Source organism: Leiobunum rupestre, chromosome 10, assembly GCF_980474605.1.
Source record: "Leiobunum rupestre chromosome 10, qqLeiRupe1.1.hap1, whole genome shotgun sequence".
Lineage (NCBI taxonomy): Eukaryota > Metazoa > Arthropoda > Arachnida > Opiliones > Sclerosomatidae > Leiobunum > Leiobunum rupestre.
The window spans coordinates 20,467,348-20,486,423 of record NC_143393.1 but is presented as its reverse complement, the minus strand read 5'-3'; the positions used below and the strand labels follow the sequence as shown (position 1 = coordinate 20,486,423).

The following is a 19,076-nucleotide window of genomic DNA, read 5'->3' as shown; positions in this document are numbered from 1 at the left end:
ATAGGTCAACTATTTAAAACGTGATTTAATGTATGCTGGCTTATATATGGTTTAAAACTATGTGGTTTTTTAAATTGGGCTCTTTAGTACCTTTAAAATGAGACCTTATTTGCAAACATCGGGTAAGTAGAAGCAGATAAACATAGAGGTCATATTTAGGGGTCAAGGTCAGTTTCTAAAATGTGACTATACTGTAACTCCGCAACCACTTGAAAATTGAAAATGCGATTTCAACGGCCCAAATAACCCTAAATAAAAGTTTTCACAAAATTTGGCGATGGTAGGGTGAACAATTGGGTCAATCTGTCCTGGCATTACCCCTTTCTGAAAACAAGAAGACAATTTGTCAAATTTAGGAACCCCTACGCATCCATTTCCATAAACCAGCTACCACGTACATCAAATTGCACCAGGCCAGACGAGAAAATCTGGAAGCCGCTACTAATTATCGGTGACTGTAATTCTAGCTTGGGTCCCTGTTTTATCGTTATTTATTTAGTGTTATTTGGTCACCCTGAATAAGTGCACATTCTACATGCAGTGGCGTAGCGTGGGAGGGGCAAAGGGGGCCATGGCTCCGGGCGGCTTAGATGTAGGGGGCGGCCAGCGGCCTGGAAAATTGAAACGAACGCGGCTGGCCGAGATCGTGGATCGAAAAAATGGTAAGAAATTATTTAAGGTCTACAATGCGCACGTTAAGGAATACACGCTGTCTACATGTAGTATATGCTGTAAATACTCACTCAAGAGTCATTGAAAGTTATAGAATAAATAAATATGTTTTAGACTGATGGAAAGATATTAAAATAAAATGAAACACTGACACTGACATGTCTGGGGGTAGGAAAGTTTTCAACCAATGAAACAAACCTAACAATTTACGGAATATTTGATGTCATAAAGACGGCCCACTCAATAACGTATTTATAGGAGTGCCGGTTTAAACCTATCCCCTGGGTTCGAAATGGGAATAAGACAACCTAGCCATTCCTAGGGGGTTATACAATTTCTTTTACGAATCAAGAGTACAAGAAAATGGATGAAAAGCACTTACGATAGTTTGATATTGTATTTTTATTTAATTATATTTTGTTTTCTTAATTTATTCTTTACATAGTTTACAGCCATCAAACTAAATGATATTTGATATTTCCATTTTAAATTAACTTTTGTTTACGTTACCCGTTTCCATAATCGTAAAATAACGAATCTGTATTTTTTAATATATAATTTTGAAGTTCGAACGGTTATTGGTAGAATCGCTACTTTCAAAGATGGTACCAGGGACGTCATTTCAAGATTTTTCAGGAGGGGGCAGAACTTGAATGTCCGGGGGCTGAGAAAACAGGTTTTTTAAGAGATCAAAAATGCCTCAAATTCAATATTTTTTGGATATTTAATCGATGTAGTTATTGAATAATTGCAATAATAGCATTCAAGCCAAAACAATGAATACACGAAATTTAATTTCTTACGTAGCTATATGCAAATTTATCCGTGAACTTTTTTAGCCCCCCTTGCCCCACCCAAATGACGTCCCTGGATGGTATATCTCATTTTTGATGACATTGTAGAATATTCTGGTTTTAATTAAATATTACTTCATATACAATGTACATTCAAGATATTCATGATTTTAGGTGTACGTGAAAGTTATTCTTGACATTGACGAAGAACATACCATTGTCTGATTTAATATCAACCATGATACAATGAACATTTAAATATAACGGCCAAGTTTTAACAAATTAAATTCGTGGATATGTCGACTCCCTCTTGGGCTCACTTCTCTAGTTCGTTCATCTAAAACACCAGAGAAAACAATTTTTTCTATATTTTTTAATCCTAAATTTAAATAGCCTAATTGCCTTTAAATATTTGAACTCCTAGGAGTTTTAGGTCCCGATTGGAACTTTTAACATAACCACTGGCGTAGCCAGGATTTTGTTTCGGGGGGGGAGGGGCACGCCATTGAAAAAAAGTAAGAAAATAAAAATATTTTTACGTACGACCATACGTTTCGGGGGGGGGGTGCCCCCCCTGGCTACGCCAATGAACATAACGTGTCTACTCGAAAATTTGTCTACGTAATCATTTTCAATTCTATTTCAAATTTTGGAGAAAATAATAACACGCTGATCATAATTTAAATTTAAACTCCCAAATCCTAAAATTCACTTGAAATTCAAAGCGAGACTCATTAGTATAGGAAACAAATTAGCACTATTCTTTGTAGGTATACAGCTTGAGATTTTTAATAAACTTTAATTAACATCATTGAATGACAGCACCTTAAGAGTGGGGGATGGGAGGTTAGCTTTCCTTGAGCCTGCTTTTAAATCGAGTTATACTTTCGTTTCCAATCTTTTATTTCGCGAATTGTTCCGGCCTTATTGAAACAATGGTATGCCACTATTGGTTAATGTTCGTACAACGTAATAATATATATAGTCTTTGGTTTATGTCGAGATCTTTTTATCGGACATCTCTTTCGTCGAGCTGAGAGGTCTCGTTGTGGCCTTTGGGGGCAGCCTTCTTGCACCGCTTGGACTTCATTTTGACGAATCTGAGATGTCCGGTCCTCTCTCTCTTGTCGCTGGTGACGGGCCCGAAGAAGACGGGAGGCGCCGGCCATCCCAGCCGAGAGTACTTGGTGGCTGGCACCGGGTTCCGCTTGAATGACCAGTAGTCCGGTCTGTTCAAGGGCAGCTTCCCATTTTTGGCCAGCGCCGCGACATTCCGTTTCCCCTCGATGATGTTGAGTTCGTTGTCCCACGTCGCCTCATCGTCCGTGTCCTCGCAGTCCTCGCTAGCGGCACTGCCGACTAGCTGCGGTCGGTCCGAGTACAAGATGTCCTCGCGTTTCCTGCCGCCGCCATCTTGAGAGCTACGGTAATAGTTTTTGGATGGTTTGGCTTCGGGTGATCTGTAACGACAAAGAATTTTGACGTCATTGCTCAATCCCTACCGTCTCCAACGTCACTATCAAGGTCAGTTACAGGTTTATAAAGTTAAATTCCACAGTATGAACCATAGATATAAGAAATGTATATAAAGGTCTAGATAATTTTAAATTTCGGGGCGTTTAAGCGTAACATAAAATACGGAATTGACACCTAGCAGACACCGAGGAAGGCACGTGACCAAGAGCGCGAGCTCTCTTAACATTTCAGTACTCAGTGCTTGACCTTTCCGCAGGCCGTAGTCTTTAGACACCATCTGTTGGTGACTTTTAGTATAATTTTTCAGCAGGAGACAATGGCTCTCGCGACGATAGCACGAGCTTTTTTACCGATAGATAGCGCCTCATAAGGATAGCCTGCAGAAATTACGCGTTTCTGCTAGCTGTCACCTCCGTATTCACTCCCTTTGAAATATTTTATCTAGACCTTTCAAGGGCGTATCCAGGATTTTATTTCAGGGGGGATTTTGAGGGAAAATTTCAAGGGGGGGAGTGCTGACGGAAGTTTCACTGATTTTTATTAGGCACCCCCCCCCCCAGTCAATCAGCATTTCGGGGGTGGAGTTTGAACCCCCAAAACCCAACCCCCTTATATACGCCCTTGAGACCTTTAAATACGTTTCCTATATCTATGGTATGAACGAATAAAATTTCTTATGGACAGTTCATGGACCAAGAATCTAAGGAGACTCACTGTTCTTGATATTTTAACACGGTAGGCGTGGTCTAAATCAGAAGGCTTACTGAGGTACACCAGCCGCTTTGAAGCGCTTCAAGAATTTTGGTCGACTATCACTACGACCCCTGTAGCAAATTAGAGTTGGGCCGACGTCGGCAAAAGGTACTAAACACTAAAGTCGGCCGACCTTTGGATTTAGGGTCGAAATGTCCTAGGGGTAAAAGGGTCGGCCGCCTACAAAACGTCGACTCTTTACCGCCTTTTAATAGACCTAAGAACCGACTCCGAAACGACGTCATCCCGACTTAGAATGTACTGTATAATTACGTCGAAACGACTGAGAATGACCAAATAAAACCGTAAATATAGATATATACATGTATGTAGTTGGTCAAGTCCCATGAAAGGGAGTGAAACAATGAGTTTATTTCCGTCAATCGGAAAGCTCTTGAATCTAGAGTACAGAGCTCTAGAGTTTCTTGGGGCTTAGTAAACTTAAAGAATAAATCTTAATTAATAATAACTTAGCTTAACATATTTAGCTATTCGAATGTAACCGACTTGAGCTGAGAGATTTTTAATAAGGAAACATTCTCAGATTGAATATATAATCTTTTTGGAAAAAATAAAATACAGAAAGGAAGTTATTTTAAAAATATTTCAATTTGTTTTATTAAATCGCCAAAGTTTCACAGTTTTGAGCGATTAATTGGCAAAGCGCGACCTTAAATCGACTCATTGTGCTACAGGGGTAATAATTAAATGTAAGGTCTATTTTAAGTCGGATAATGGTCGGCATATCGACCATAAATAGTCCCAAAAAAGGATTTACGGTTTTAGTGTCGAAAAACGTTTCGACGTTTTTAGGTCGGCATTTGGTCGTCGACTTTAAACCGACTTTTCGACCGTACCCCGACCCTAAAACGACCTCATGTGCTACAGGGGGAGAGGCTTAGTCGGGGCTTAGGCGACACTGCAACCGTACGTGCGATGATTTTCACTTAAAAAATCCGTTTATCCCACAAAGCCCAATAAATCGCCAAAAATCCCATAATGTGGGATTTATCCCAAACATTGGCAACACTGAGGGCCGGCGTTGCCTGTACAGTGAGTCCCCTTAGATTCTTTGTCCATGGTCTGTATCAAAGCGGAAAATTCACATTTTGTTTCATTGCGCCATCTACACTGGTACCCTAAACTACATTTAAGAAACTATATAAAACAAATTATTTTGTGGTACCAGTATAATTATTCATTTTTCTTAATTATTTCTAATAATATTCTAATATCCTAACGTAAATTATATAATATAATCAAATGTTAAAACTCGATAGATGGCGTATCATAGTGTACTATAAAATTAGGTCTAAAAATCATTACAAAAGCAGAGTACGCTTATGACGAACGGGTGGAACCTAGGAATATGAATGACCCGTATCCTGGAATGGAAAACTATATTTCCAAATACGGTCTCCCCGTCGCACCTACCGTACGGTAACGTAGCTCGAGCTTAAACTTTAACCCAAGCTTGTAGTGCCATCTTACGGCAGGCAGTGTTACTAAATTAACATGCGTGTACATATAATTTCGTCTGCTAGATGTTCGAAATAAGAAGTATTAACGGGTTTTTTGTTTGTTTTAGAAGTGGAAATTGGTTTTAATTAATGGAGGAAGCTGAATGTTTGGTTTTAGTAGCAAAATATTGTAAAATCTAATTAAATAATATATATATTTACCATTATTTGTCTCTTTTTTTACTTTTAGAAAAAACAGTATAGTTGTTTTCTTGGAAAATAAAATAGAACGGTTTTCCTTCATTGTATAAACTATAAAACACGTGGCGTACCACAACTAGCAGACGAAAATATTTTCTTAGGGTCAAACTATTTCCGCTAGATGTCTATATTGTATTAAGTTCAATGGTTTAACGTTGTCAAACTTATCTACCCAGTCTATCCCATAATTTCCTCTCCATAATTTCCATCTTCCTAGGTTGAACTTCCTTATATACCAGGGATAGTCTTGTCCATAAAAAGATTCTGATTTAACTTACCTGTAAGATCTGAGATGACTGAGCCATCCTTTCCTGGCCAAACTGGCTATATTCCTTTTTCCCATTTGTGAATCGTCGTCGTCATCGTCTTCGTCGTTGACCTCAGCGCCCGGCCTGTTTTGGATGGTCATGCTTTGCTTGCTAGCTGGTCCTCTCGTGTTGAAGAAGGCTCCGATACGTCTCTTCTCGAAGTACTGGGGCTCTTCGTTGGAACTGAAGTAGAAGACATCCTCGTCTTTAAGAGCGGAAAGATCCTCGAAGGAGGGGTTGAAGGTTTCCTGGTCGTCCACGACGTTCCTTAAGGATATCATGGGCATCCGTCCACTCCTGGTGTAGCGCTTTTCCAGAACGTGGTTGGACCCGGCCGTGAAGGGAAGGCGACCGTTTTTGGCGTATGCTGCCACGTACCTCTTGTCCGAAGATTGCTTAAAAGGCATACGACCACTTTTGACTAACGAGGCTACGTTTCTCTTGCCCTCGTCAGATGGCATTCTTCCGTTTTTGATTAAAGCTGCGAGGTATCTCTTATCCGGTACAGAATTGAACATGTCTGCCATTCGCATTTTCCCATTTTTAACCAGGGCTCCTACGAATCTCTTATCGGGTTCGTCTTCAAACATATCTGGTGTGGGCATTTTACCATTCTTTACCAAGGCGCCGATGTACCGCTTATCCGCTGAATCAAACATATCTGAGGCGGGCATTTTACCATTCTTTACCAGGGCCCCGACGTACCTTTTGTCATTCGAGGAATCGAAAATGTCCGGTGATGGCATTTTGCCATTCTTAACCAAGGCGCCGACGTACCTTTTGTCATTCGAGGAGTCAAACATGTCTGTGGATGGCATTTTACCATTTTTTACCAAGGCCCCGACGTACCTTTTGTCATTCGAGGAATCAAAAATGTTCGGTGATGGCATTTTGCCATTCTTTACCAAGGCGCCGACGTACCTTTTGTCATTCGAGGAGTCAAACATGTCTGTGGATGGCATTTTACCATTCTTTGCCAAGGCGCCGACGTACCTTTTGTCATTTGATAAGTCAAACATGTCTGTAGATGGCATTTTACCATTTTTTACCAAGGCCCCGACGTACCTTTTGTCATTCGAGGAATCAAAAATGTCCGGTGATGGCATTTTGCCATTCTTTACCAAGGCGCCGACGTACCTTTTGTCATTTGATAAGTCAAACATGTCTGTAGATGGCATTTTTCCATTCTTTACCAAGGCGCCGACGTACCTTTTGTCATTCGAGGAGTCAAACATGTCAGCTGATGGCATTTTGCCATTCTTTACCAAGGCTCCAACGTACCTTTTGTCATTCGAGGAGTCAAACATGTCAGCTGATGGCATTTTGCCATTCTTTACCAAGGCTCCAACGTACCTTTTGTCATTCGAGGAGTCAAACATGTCTGTAGATGGCATTTTTCCATTCTTTACCAAGGCTCCAATGTACCTTTTGTCATTCGAGGAGTCAAACATGTCAGCTGATGGCATTTTGCCATTCTTTACCAAGGCTCCAACGTACCTTTTGTCATTCGAGGAGTCAAACATGTCTGTAGATGGCATTTTTCCATTCTTTACCAAGGCGCCGACGTACCTTTTGTCATTCGAGGAGTCAAACATGTCAGCGGATGGTATTTTACCATTCTTTACCAAGGCGCCGACGTACCTTTTGTCATTTGATGAGTCAAACATGTCAGCGGATGGCATTTTACCATTCTTTGCCAAGGCTCCGACGTACCTTTTGTCATTCGAGGAGTCAAACATGTCAGCGGATGGCATTTTACCATTCTTTACCAAGGCGCCGACGTACCTTTTGTCATTTGATGAGTCAAACATGTCAGCGGATGGCATTTTTCCATTCTTTACCAAGGCGCCGACGTACGTTTTGTCATTCGAGGAGTCAAACATGTCTGTAGATGGCATTTTACCATTCTTTACCAAGGCACCTACGTACCTCTTGACATTTGCAGAATCAAACATATACGCTGATGGCATCTTTCCATTTTTTACCAGGGCACCGATATACCTTTTGTCGCTTGAACTATCGAAGGTATCCGGAGAGGGTATCTTGCCATTTCTGGCCAAGGCTGCCAAGTACCTCTTGTCCTTGTCCGAGTTTAAGACGGGCATCTTTCCGTTTTTGACCAAGGCTCCGATGTATCTCTTGTCGTCCCGGAAGAGCTCACTGTCTGGCATCCGTCCCTTGTTTAGCAAAGCTCCCACGTATCGCTTGTCCTTGTCACCCATGTCCTCTTCTTGCTCGTCATCCTTCTCGAGAAGTTCTTCTTTCGTCGCTTCAGCATTTGACGCCAGCTCCTGTTAAGAGATAAATAAAATTAATAAATATAAATAAATATAAGTAATAAATTTAAATAAATATCGGTAATAAAATTAAATAAATATAGGTAATAAATATAAATAATACATTTAAATAAATATTAGTAATCAATTTAAATAAAAATAAGCAATAAATTTAAATAAATATAATTAATAAAATTAAATAAATATAAGTAATAAATTTTTATAAATATTACTAATAAATTTTTATAAATATAAGCAATAAATTTAAATAAATATAAGTAATAAATTTAAATAAATGTAAGTAATAAATTTAAATAAATATAAGTAATAAATTTAAATAAATGTAAGTAATAAATTTAAATAAATATAAGTAATAAATTTAAATAAATGTAAGTAATAAATTTAAATAAATATAAGTAAAAAAATTAAATAAATATAAGTAATAAATTTAAATAAATATAAGTAATAAATTTAAATAAATATAAGTAATAAATTTAAATAAATATAACTAATAAATTTAAATAAATATAAGTAATAAATTTAAATAAATATAAGCAATAAATTTAAATAATACATTTAAATATTAGTAATCAATTTAAATAAATATAAGTAATAAACTTAAATAAATATAAGTAATAAATTTAAATAAATATAAGTAATAAATTTAAATAAATATTGGTAATAAAATTAAATAAATATAGGTAATAAATATAAATAATACATTTAAATAAATATTAGTAATCAATTTAAATAAAAATAAGCAATAAATTTAAATAAATATAATTAATAAAATTAAATAAATATAAGTAATAAAGTTTTATAAATATTAGTAATAAATTTTTATAAATATAAGTAATAAATTTAAATAAATATAAGTAATAAATTTAAATAAATATCGGTAATAAAATTAAATAAATATAGGTAATAAATATAAATAATACATTTAAATAAATATTAGTAATCAATTTAAATAAAAATAAGCAATAAATTTAAATAAATATAATTAATAAAATTAAATAAATATAAGTAATAAATTTTTATAAATATTAGTAATAAATTTTTATAAATATAAGCAATAAATTGAAATAAATATATGTAATAAAATGAAATAAATATAAGTAATAAATTTAAATAAATATACGTAGTTTATATAAACATTATAAAAGTAATTTCTGATCAATTGCGCCACAACTAATTAAAAGCGATTCCACGAAGTCGTTCCGATGGTTTAACTCGCTTTGGTAACATTTTCCTGATTAAGAGTTTTGGGTCCTTATCAGTGTAGTTATTTTATTTTTTTTGGAAACTATGTCTGTGTTTTCATTAACCCCGTTGGACTTTGGAGCTTGACGAGCCGTGAGTATCTCCATCCTGGATATCCATTTGCGAGAAATCTCTCTCTCTCTCCCTCTCTCTATTATTTGAAAGAGATGGGCGAGAGGCGATAACGTCGAATAAATTGAATGTGCCGCGATGCCTTCCTGGTAGATGGCGCTGGGATAGGGTTTAACTAAATGTCAGACCACGCACGCACTGCCCTCTTCCGGGAAACAGAGATAGAGGGAGAGCATTTTATCCTCCGAAGATATCCATTAACTGATGAGTCTAGCCCACTCTACACTGAGATAACACCCACATCTAAAATTATCGCTTCGGTGAGCCTGAGGACACTAACGTTTTCTCCGAATTTTATGCGCGAAATAATATTTCAGCCTATTTTTAAGCCTAAGACAAAAGTAATCAATGACTTTGAAAACGTGACAACTTGTTGGGTTCAACTGTTATCTTTATCGGGATGATTATGAAGTTCACACATACGCCGCAAACGAACGTGGCGCTGTGTATAATAATAATAATCAGCTAGGCTAATACCCAAGGCACCACCTTAGGCCCAAGTCATCGAGCAACTTTTAAAGTAATTAATTCGGGTGGCCGAGTTATAATGCGTAGGAGGGTGGTGGCAAGACCTGGATGCCACACGAGCCAACAGCTCTCTACACTAACTATTACCGTTAACCTCAACAAGTTTTTATGGAAGGGTAAAACCGACTTAAACCAGTGGGGAAAGAACTTGCAAACTCAATGCAGAAGGAGTTGTTCCACGCTAGCAAACAGCTACCTATAAACTAACTATTACCGTTACCCTCTACAAGTTTTTATGGAAAGGGGAAACCGAAGAACTGGGGGAAATCCCTTTAACTACGGGGGAGAGAACTTGAAAACTCAACGCGGAAGGAGTAGTTCGGAGTTTTTACTCAGTGCCACAAGCAGGGAACGGACCCGGCTCTTCTTGCTGCGAGGCGAAAGCGCTTACTACTCCGCAACCCCACTCTATGCTGAGGAATCTCTTTGGCCAAATAATTGTTTCTGCGCACCAAGGCCCAAAACTGGCGACAATTTCGACGAAATAATGATCAATTTACAAATAATACTAATTAGATGTAGCGCAGTTGGCCTCTCCCTGAGCACGGGTGCACTGCATAGGCGTTTGTAGGCGAAATGTAGACCAAATATTTTTCCAATTATCTTCAATATTTTTGAATTAAGATAATTTAAATAAATTACAATTTGGCAGTAGAGGGATTGAAAATTTGCAAAAACGTTGGCCTATTACGTTATTTACGATCAGATACAGTTTTAGAACTAAAATTAATTTATTTTAGTATTGGGAAAATCAGTCTTGAAATCTCGAAATCGTAATGAATAATGAGAAATAGACACGTAAATCGTAGCCTAAAATCTTAAAACCATTTCCGGATAATAGAAATTGCCTTGAGATTCAAAATCCGGTAAACAAAATTTCTCAGAGCTATTTATATGTATGTTCAAATTATGTTTTTGTTTTAATTTGAAATCATTGGTTTTTAGATTCAGATGGCATTGGTTTTTAGTTTCAGATGGCATTGCTTATAATATAAATTAATGAACATTCTAACGCTTGAGTCAGTCTGAAGATGTAGATATTAATGTAAAAATATTCTTCACAAATGCGTTTGCACGGTTTCAAGGGGCTGGGATCTCTTAAGAAACAGATACGGAAAATTGATTCTAGATAAAAAGATATGTTAATTGAAAATTGTAGAATAAAGTTAAATATAGTTTAATGTTAAAGAGGAACGGCCAATCTTTTCCAAATATCGCCTTGTTTGCATATCAAAAGATCAACAAGACGTTCCATATACTTACACGTACCTTATTTTGTCTTGAAAAAATAGTTTTGGCCTAAAAAGTTGAAACGCAAAATAACGCCAAGTATTTGGGATTGAATTTTCGCAGCCATCTTAAGGTGTAACGCCAGCGCCAGCAGCACCTTAGAGAGCGATTTCCGAACTATCCTAACTTTTAAAATCGCGCAATTTAGGCTTAGGTCTCGTATAACTGGAACGCGCCGCGCGTGCCAAACAAATCTTTCACGTCTTCAGCAGCGCGCGCTTTTACGTTGTTTTTTTTTCTGTCTCACCGATTTCTCACCAGGTGTAGCAGCGTACGCGCGCTTTTCAATTTCCCGAAATTTCTTTATTTTATTAAAAATTAACCACTCAATATTTTATTATGCGGTTTTCGGCATAAATTTTAGTTTTTAACGGGCTATAGGGCTATCTAACTGGTTAAAGCTTGACCATTCCCCTTTAAAAATTATTTGAAATATTAAAAGGTAATTAATTTTTGTAGTAAAAAGAAAACAACATTAAAATATCCGAAACGGATTGACATTTTTGACAATCAATTGATTAAAATTAATTTAAAAAAAGCAAAATGCCACCACCGTTTGGTTAATTCATATCTTATGGTAAAATTAAAGTGTGCGATATTTATCTATATGTAAGGAAATTCAAATTTTCGTTAAGGTGATACAAGAAACGGAACAAAGTATAAAAATATGAGAAAATTCAAGAATATTTAAATAATATGCCTAGTATGCTTAATAGTGCAGACACTAGACAGGTAGAGTTCAATATAATCATTTGGACACTGTCACAAACAGGTGAGTTGTACTGATTAAGCTATTAATTCTTATAAGAAACGTGAAATACAAAGTTTGTCACTTATTCGCAAGTTTCGCATTATAGTATAATACAAAATATGTCAAAATTTATTTTTTAACCGTTTGTGGCTACAGTTTCGAGGCTAAGATCACAGTGAAATGTTTTTAAATGTGCATATTTAATGGTGTTGAACAAAAAATTTAAAATATTTATTTTAATGAATAACTTTATCTTGAAATATTACATTGCCATTTAACCATGGTAAAAAATTTCAATTTACATGATCTACGGAAATTATTTTAATTATTAATAAAATATATTTCACTATATTTTATGAATAATTAAAGTAATTTCAGTAAATCATGTAAATTGAAAAAATGTATTTTATTCTTTTATATTTTGAATGATTCAAGAAATGAGTTTAATCTAATATCTTTTCAATATCTGTTTCTTGAAAGACCGAAACTTTTATTGATACCCTTCAATCGGATGTGTACCAATAAAGTGTACCAATTTCTAAGATATATCGAATGTAAGGTTTTAATCTTAAATTAAAAATTTCCAAATTCTGTTAGATAATTTTTATCAAAATGTTCTTCAAGCATTTCGGATTATAAATCTCTACAGTTTTATTTATGGTTGAAAGTTGTTTTAACGAGTATTATAAAGGACCCATAAATGCACATTTATGAACTCTTGGTATTATCCACACTCCCACACTTAACTTCCTGCTCTGTATAATCTTCCTTGTGGTAATAAATATCCATTGTATGTGTCCGTACAAGGAATAGCCGGATGTGCTATCTCTATCGTCAAGAAGAACACGACGAATTGCCAAAACAAAATCCGGTATGGTCTGGTGGTTCTCATTTATTATCAACGGTCTAACAGATAGGAATGATCAAATGCATTTTCGGTTAAGTATATTTTTATGTTGCACAAAGAGACTAAAAATGTTTCGAACGTCAACGATTTCAACGTTAAAAAGTATGTTACTGTGCACATTAGGATTAAAAATAGTCTGATCGTGAACGATTTCAACTCTGAAATAGATATATTTTGCACCATAAAATTAAAAATAGTCCGATCGTGAACGATTTCAACTTTAATATAGATATATTTTGCACCATTAAATTAAAAATAGTCCGATCTTGAACGATTCCAACAGGAGAGGACCCGCGGTGTTTATTGCCGATTTTATTCAAATTTGGGCGTAATGTAGACCTAAATGAGGTATGACATTTCCCAAAAGGAGACGTTGCACTACTCATTCGATTTGCCATGGCAACCGAACATATTTTTGACCACTTAAAACAAAAAATAGATTTTGTTCCTTATTTTATCCAAAAAAAATTACAATTTACCCAAACTGGATGAAATTTACCTAAATGTGGTCCAAATTACCCATTTCGTGATTTTCAAAGTTTTAAAAAAATTTCATAATGCTTTTTTTAAATGGAGATTTTTTGTTTTAAGTGGTCAAAAACATTTTCGGTTGCCATGGATAAATCGAATGGGTAGTGCAACGTCTCCTTTTGGGAAATTTCATCTCTCATACAGGTCTACATTACACCCGACTTTGAACAAAATCGGAAATAAACACCTCGGGTACTCTCCTTGTCAGTGTTTAGGTTCGGGAAAAATCTCACTTTAAACAAACATCGAATTTATATAGCGCAATTGATTCTTTTATACATCTATTAACTCTGTAATTTTATATTCCTGTCTCTTCGAACTATATCGCCAAGTAGTTTCGTGAGGGTGAGTGTGTTTAACTTGAAAAGACTGACTGCGGCGCTTGCTTTGGCTGGAGCCCAACTCCAATGTTGACTCCAGTGACATTTATATTAACCCGGTCGATTATTTTAAAAGTATCGCGATTCCGGGGCTCTCCGATAGCCGCCGCGAAACAAACTCTGATTTCAATCACGACTCGAACAAATAAAGAGATAGCACCCGCGCAAACTTCACTCTGTCCCCGCTATAGGCGGAACTACCCGGTGAACAGTGGGTGTTATATTTTTTTTATCTCAGCAGAGAGTCATCGTCCCGATTTGGAGTTTGATCGGTAGAGCTAACATTGACCCCCTCCGAAGCTGTCCCGAGTAGCGGCAAAGTGCGCGAATTTCCTAACCGAGGCTAATAACGTCTGATACCTCTTAAGGAAGGGATGAAGACATTCGGACTTTTAGCGCTCAATCCTTTTATAAGGGCAGCTAACGTCATTCTATTGGTCAACGCGGTATAGAAAAAATGTCCTCTCACGATCCGAAAGTTTCAGTGTTGACCAGAGGCTACTCGAGGCTATAGTGGTTTCTTCTTAGTATTTTCTTATTGCGCGCCGGAAAAGTTATTTTTAGCTATCATATCGTAAATGGAAAAAGATGGGGTTTATATGGCGTATTTATCTGTCTTCAAGCGGCTCCATTTATGTATTGTTGGTTTTTCGGGATGGGCTTATGATCGGGCGAGATTAAATCTCTACATAAAAAACGTGTAGTGAGTAGGTATACCCCATGCCTTAATGCTTTCCATAGATAAATAACAGATTGAATCCCAGATTAACATCCACCCTAGGCAAAAATACTTTCAACGTAGCACCATAAGTAACATAATAATATAAATTATGACAAATAACAGATTGCACCCATGACGAATATCCATCCTAAGCAAAAATACGTTCAACGTAGCACCATAAGTAAAATAAGAATATAAAGTACGACCAAATATTTTCTCTGCATTCCCCAAATATTTTCTCTGTATTCCCCAATGTTCCTCAAATATTTTCTCTGTATTCCCCAATATTCCTCAAATATTTTCTCTGTATTCCCAATATTCCTCAAATACTTTCTCTGTATTCCCCAATATTTCTCAATTATTTCTCTGCATTCCCGATGTTGGTCCATTTGATCGAAAAATATGTGATCAACAGTCGATCATTATACGTTGCAATTGATCGAAATTCCATTTGATCGAATCCCATTTGTCATTTGTTTCATAAGATCGAACCTTCAAATGAACGAATACTATTTGATCGAATTCTATTTATAGTACCAGTTGGTATGTTTTTATTTTACCGAATGTCAATATGAAGTGCGGAAGGAATAATGATGGAATAATTCATTGCTTTAACTGTATTAAGCCACAAAGATGAAGAGATTTTTACTTTATACACTATATGATGGAATTTTTTTATGACATCGACGATAACGGCCCGTTGCTTTGGATATATATAAATAGGGTCAGGTTAGGTTAGGTTAGGTTAGGTTGATGTACGCGCGCCGTAGGCGCGTATGCACCGTTGCCTTTTCGATTTACTCCCAAAAACTAGTAGTTTTACCCTACAGTAGCTTTCGATCAAATACCATTGGATCAAATGCAATTCGATCAAATACCATTGGATCAAATGCAATTCGATCAAATGGAAATTCGATCAAATGGGACCCGTTCGATCATTTGAGAATCGATCAAATAGACTCAAACCGTATTCCCCAATATTTATCAAATGTTTTCTGTGTATTCCCCAATATTTCTCAAATATTTTCTCTGAATTCCCCAATATTTCTCAAATATCTTCTCTGTATTCCCCAATATTCCTCAAATATTTTCTGTGAATTCCCCAATATTTCTCAAATATTTTCTCTGAATTCCCCAATATTTCTCAAATATCTTCTCTGTATTCCCCAATATTCCTCAAATATTTTCTCTGTATTTCCCAATATTTCTCAAATGTTTTCTCTGTATTCCCAAATATTCTTCAAATATTTTTCTGTATTCCCCAATATTCCTCAAATACTTTCTCTGTATTCCCCAATATTTCTCAATTTTTTCTCTGTATTCCCCAATATTCCTCAAAAATTTTCTCTGTATTCCCCAATATTTCTCAAATGTTTTCTGTGTATTCCCCAATATTTCTCAAATATTTTCTCTGCATTCCCCAATATTTATCAAATGTTTTCTGTTTATTCCCCAATATTTCTCAAATATTTTCTCTGAATTCCCCAATATTTCTCAAATATCTTCTCTGTATTCCCCAATATTCCTCAAATATTTTCTGTGTATTCCCCAATATTTCTCAAATATTTTCTCTGAATTCCCCAATATTTCTCAAATATCTTCTCTGTATTCCCCAATATTCCTCAAATATTTTCTCTGTATTCCCCAATATTTCTCAAATGTTTTCTCTGTATTCCCCAATATTCCTCAAATATTTTTCTGTATTCCCCAATATTCCTCAAATACTTTCTCTGTATTCCCCAATATTTCTCAATTTTTTCTCTGTATTCCCCAATATTCCTCAAATATTTTATCTGTATTCCCCAATATTTCTCAAATGTTTTCTGTGTATTCCCCAATATTTCTCAAATACTTTCTCTGCATTCCCCAATATTTCTCAAATATTTTCTCTGTATTCCCCAATATTCCTCAAATATTTTCTCTGTATTCCCCAATATTCCTCAAATGTATTCTCTATATTTCCCAATATGTCTCAAATATTTTCTATGTGTCTTGTAGATTTATGGATATCCAGAAACATTGAAAATATTTTTCCGTAGCTCTCAAGATTTACTATATAATTCTCTATTTCTTGAGATTTCAAATATTTCTACTGATTTACCGAGATTTCAAAAAAAAATTACGGATTTCCCGAGATTTTAAACATTTTTACGAATTTACCGAGATTTCAAATATTTATCCTTATTTCCCAAGATTACAAATATTTTAGGATTTCTCGCTAATTTGATCAAAATTAAACTTATAAGATGATTATATTTAATTGAAAATAGTATTTTTTCCTTTCGTGAAAATAATCTGCTTTATCGTCGAGAATGCTTTAGCAAAAGTAGCAAAGAATGAGTACTTAGAAGGTCATAAAACCTCAGTCATAGTTCTACTATTAAATACTTATTATTACATTATTTTAAATGATGTTTTATGTCAAAACAATAAACGAAAAAATCGGCATAAAAATAAATAGGGTTTTTCAATATTTCAAAATTTAGATCAAATTGTTGGCGCCATCTCGAAGAACTTCGGTTATTTAAAAATCGTCCTCTAATGGCGTTACCCCTGTGAAAGGATTAAACGTAAACACTGTCAATCAAGTATTAAATTTAAATTGGAACAAATTTCCAATCATCTTGTACATTAATTTAACAAACCCAAGAGGTATTTTATCGAAAAATAATTTTTCAAGTTACCCGGTTTTTGGAAATAAGGTAGTGAAACGCAAACCCTTTAATTTAAATTAATTTTTAGACAAATCACATTTTTCAAGTTACCTGGTTTTGGAAATAAGGTAGTGAAACGCTAACACGTTAATTTAAGTTGATTTCCAAACAAACCGAATTTGTTGAGTTACCTGGTTTTGGAAATAAGGTAGTGCGAATTCGTTAATTTAAATTGATTTCCAAACAAACCGAATATTTCGAGTTACCTGGTTTGAAAATAAGGTAGCGAAACGTGAACCGAATTTTCTGCGATACCTGGTTTTGAAAATAAGGTAGCGAGACGTGAACCGAATTTTCTGAGATACCTGGTTTTGAAAATAAGGTAGCGAAACGTGAACCGAATTTTCTGCGATACCTGGTTTTGAAAATAAGGTAGCGAAACGTGAACCGAATTTTCTGCGATACCTGGTTTTGAAAATAAGGTAGCGAGACGTGAACCGAATTTTCTGAGATACCTGGTTTTGAAAATAAGGTAGCGAAACGTGAACCGAATTTTCTGCGATACCTGGTTTTGAAAATAAGGTAGCGAAACGTGAACCGAATTTTCTGCGATACCTGGTTTTGAAAATAAGGTAGCGAAACGTGAACCGAATTTTCTGCGATACCTGGTTTTGAAAATAAGGTAGCGAGACGTGAACCGAATTTTCTGAGATACCTGGTTTTGAAAATAAGGTAGCGAAACGTGAACCGAATTTTCTGCGATACCTGGTTTTGAAAATAAGGTAGCGAAACGTGAACCGAATTTTCTGAGATACCTGGTTTTGAAAATAAGGTAGCGAGACGTGAACCGAATTTTCTGAGATACCTGGTTTTGAAAATAAGGTAGCGAAACGTGAACCGAATTTTCTGAGATACCTGGTTTTGAAAATAAGGTAGCGAGACGTGAACCGAATTTTCTGCGATACCTGGTTTTGAAAATAAGGTAGCGAGACGTGAACCGAATTTTCTGAGATACCTGGTTTTGAAAATAAGGTAGCGAGACGTGAACCGAATTTTCTGAGATACCTGGTTTTGAAAATAAGGTAGCGAAACGTGAACCGAATACTAGTCAGTCCGGCCCTGTTGTGTGCATTTGAAGTCGAAAATCGCTAGAAATTAAATCGCCAACAATGGCTATTCACAAATTACGTAACGCAGAAAAACCACTTTTTTGACTCCCCCCCTCCCCCTCGTAACAAAGAGTAACAAATGGAAAGACCCCTATTCTTAAATTTCGTAACAAATATCGAACCCCCCCCCCCTTAAATTATTATATTACGTAACAACTAATATGCTGGTAATAAAGTACAATAAGATCAGGTACTAAATAATATTGTTTGTAATTTACATTTGAAATTACAACTGTATTTTTACGCAACACTTTATACCCATGGGTATGAAATTCTTTTAAACTTGTGTAAACCAATGAAGATGCTTATGTTTTTAATAATTACGACTGTTTCTGAAAGTGATGAAAATTTTATTCTACGATATTAAAAATAAGATGTGTTACGTAACATTTCAGTGAACCCTACCTCCCCCCCACGTAACAATCCGTAACGCTTGCACAAACCCCTCCCTCCCCCCTACCACGTTACGTAATTTGTGAACAGCCCCTAAAATGGGCAAATGCCCCGATCTCACAAATGTTAACATTGCCGGCGAATGCGTGATATTTGCAATTGATTGACCTATCATGTGGTGGACACCATACGTGAAACCAAAAGTAGCGTAAGAAAGTAGTAGTATGCTACTTTTGGTGAAACTAATACACACAAATCCCCTAGGATTGCGTGTAAAAACGGTGAAAGTATCAACTTTACACGGTACATTTCTTAAGTCTATTTTTTGGTCCGGCTTCAGAAATACGTTGATGTGAT

The 19,076-nt window shown here is 35.8% G+C and overlaps 1 protein-coding gene across 2 annotated transcripts in view; it reads right to left on the bottom strand.

Moving 5' to 3' along the window:
• Window positions 1–1,097: 1,097 nt before the first annotated feature.
• Nplp1 (Neuropeptide-like precursor 1) overlaps window positions 1,098–19,076 on the bottom strand; it is an 83,003-nt gene continuing 65,024 nt past the window's right edge. The window contains exons 1-3 of one of the 2 annotated variants that reach the window (XM_090160884.1): window positions 11,193–11,272; window positions 5,695–8,015; window positions 1,098–2,926 (exon numbers count right to left, since the gene is read on the bottom strand). In XM_090160884.1, the coding sequence (XP_090017010.1) occupies window positions 2,476–2,926; window positions 5,695–7,946 (2,703 nt within the window). In that variant the 5' untranslated portion in view covers window positions 7,947–8,015; window positions 11,193–11,272 and the 3' untranslated portion in view covers window positions 1,098–2,475. Of the gene's footprint in view, window positions 2,927–5,694; window positions 8,016–11,192; window positions 11,273–19,076 lie in introns of those variants that run through there. The other variant, XM_090160883.1, reaches the window with a different exon arrangement.